A 2669-nucleotide genomic window follows, 5' to 3' on the forward strand; every position below is an offset into this window, starting at 1 on the left:
TCCAGTGGAGGACACACGCAGCCGATCCAGTGGAGGACACACGCAGCCGATCCAGTGGAGGACACACGCAGCCGCTCCAGTGGAGGACACACGCAGCCGCTCCAATGGCAGTTGCGAATAAATTTTCTCGTTCTTGCGACAGATGCGAGTAACTGTCACTCTCTTTGAAGTAGTTGTGAATAATCGCTTTAATTCTTGTCTAATTGCTCTTATTTATGTAGCAGCCGTGAATAATCGCTGTGGTTGCGATCACTAGCACTTCTTGCTGTCATCGTTCATACAAATGAACAGTTTGTGTCGGCTCAAAAACATTTGGAAATAGTTCATTGATCTCATAGAAAGCTCGGAATATTCGGTCCGTAACTATTGTGAAAGGTTCACCAAACCCATTCACAAAGCTTTGGTTGACCCGGAGCTACAATACTTGCCTGAGGTGCCACACAGTAGGACCGAACCCGAAACCACGTAAATTGGAAGCAAATTTCTGAGTTACGCCTCCATGCCTGAGTACACACACATTTTCTCAAACGGAACTCAAAACGTATGACATTTAATGGTTTTATAGCGATATTATATAACAGTTGTTGTAAAGATCAAGTAAGAACTTTTAAAATAGATGCTATGAATAGTTACAAGATCATTTGATTTGCAGTTAAGGGCAAATGAAGTTCTGGAACTATGGCTTCTCCGAAAATATCACAAAAAAATGTACTGAAAATACATTGATTACAACCGTGTTTCGAATACTTGCCTTTATCGGTTCCTCACTAGTCAACCGCTACTAAATGTTTCTTGTTAAAAATCCTTAAAAACCTACTCTTAAATTAATTATAAGGTTATAAATTTATATGTAATTGAATTACGTTATACATTTTCTTTTAATGATATTAATCACTTAAATGAAATCAAATGGTTACAGCAGGAGAACGAAACTAGTTTGGGATTGCTTCATTTCGCTGAAAGTTTTTATTCCAGAATTTAACTATATTTATTTTGTGATTCGGAGACACTTGTATTTATATGCCAGTATACGCTATTAATGCTTTTCTCAATGGTATTAATTGACAGCGAGTATTATGAAAGCGTAATAATGTGACACAAAATTTTGGTCACAGAATAAAAGCCATCCCATTGCACTCGGTTTAACAATGTTCTGAAATTGATTTTGTCTTAGTTTTATGTGTACACAAACTACTGTCCAGTATATCTTTTCCTAACTTAAAGCCGTGGTTTGTGATCTGATGAAAATTTGGCTACTATTTCTTGCAGATCGTACGACCACGCAGGAACCTTTGTTCGAAACCTAAGCCTGTCGATTTACACTGACATCACTCTACTTCCTAAGACAATGAATGACAACGGAATTCAACTCTCTCCCTCTGTCTCTCTCATACATGCGTGCTTTCTGTTTCATTCTTCAGAGAGGTAGTTGGTTCGAGTTATGACTTCAGGAGAGATAAGGTCAACCTCATTATAGTAGGAATATGGCCTTCGTCAAAAATCAAGAATCCTAAATCTGATAAGGAGGGATTGAAAAGAGAAAAAATAAAACGAATAAAGCTACTTACTTTCACAGGCAGCTGATAAATTTAAAAACATGAAGGTCGGATTTGACGTAAGTATTTTTAACGAGCTCAAAATGGCCTTCCAACCCATCTTCAAATTTGGAGGATCAGTGGAAGTATTGTTTGGTGACCATTCTTCGTTGCTCTTCTGATGATAAACCTCAGCTTCCCGTTCTGTCCGATATTTGGTAGCACCTGAAGATAGAACGGTAACTTTTGTAAGAACTATCGGCAATGTATTGACACTTGGACAAAGATAATGCATAAGAATGTTCAATTGTGTGCTTGTGTGAGCATACGAGTGTGTACTTAGGTGTATACAGAGATGAACATTTATTAATAAACTGAAAATTGTACACGTATTTTTGGGTGTACATACGCCTCTGTGTGCATTTTGTGCGTGACGCGCGTGTGTGCATGTGTGAGTGGTCATGGAGGTGCGAGTGCACTCGGTCCCAAATGTGTGTGAGAGCGTGTGTGTGGGAACGTGTATTTGAAGCAATAAGTCTGCCCTTCTCCACGCCACTAATGTTGTCTGAAGAAAAACCAAATGTAAATATACCTTGGCAGCAGCGCTGTTGAAGGCGAAGTCAGAAACAGAAGAGCTGGAACAAATATCACAAGGCATTCTGTCCAATGCTATTGGAATTCTATCAATCCATTGCCGTGGACTGGTGTACAATGTGTGTATGTGTGCACGCGCGCTTTATTATATGGTATTAAGGTGGTAACAGAATCGTTAGCATACCGAAAAGAATGCTTCACGGCATTTCTTTCGGCTTTAGTTCCGATATCAAATTCCGCCGGGGTTGATTTTGCCTTCCATCTTTCGGGATCGATAGAAGAAGTACCTGTTAAGCACTAGGTTGATGTCATCGACTATCCTCACCACACACACATACAAAAAATGTTCAGGCTTTTTTCCTATAGCAGAAAGGCGACTACAACAGATTTTATATGTATTGTCTGAACGTTTGCCATAGGAAGCTTTTTCAAAGTAAGTTCATTTACTGGGTGAAAAATATTAATAAAGTTGTAAAACAACAGATTTATCTCCGTCACAACCTCCAGCCTTCTACAAAAAGGAACAGCCCAAACTATATA

The 2669-nt window shown here is 39.0% G+C and overlaps 1 protein-coding gene across 3 annotated transcripts in view; it reads right to left on the reverse strand.

Annotated features, from left to right (window-relative positions):
* LOC106881250 (solute carrier organic anion transporter family member 4A1) overlaps positions 1 to 2669 on the reverse strand; it is a 193017-nt gene that overhangs the window by 9399 nt on the left and 180949 nt on the right. For all 3 annotated transcript variants that reach the window (XM_052967048.1, XM_052967049.1, XM_014931570.2), the window contains one exon: positions 1569 to 1760. In XM_052967048.1, coding sequence (XP_052823008.1) covers positions 1569 to 1760 — 192 coding nt within the window. The remainder of the gene's footprint in view (positions 1 to 1568; positions 1761 to 2669) is intronic.

The sequence above is a fragment of the Octopus bimaculoides genome, chromosome 4, assembly GCF_001194135.2.
Source record: "Octopus bimaculoides isolate UCB-OBI-ISO-001 chromosome 4, ASM119413v2, whole genome shotgun sequence".
NCBI classification, from domain to species: domain Eukaryota; kingdom Metazoa; phylum Mollusca; class Cephalopoda; order Octopoda; family Octopodidae; genus Octopus; species Octopus bimaculoides.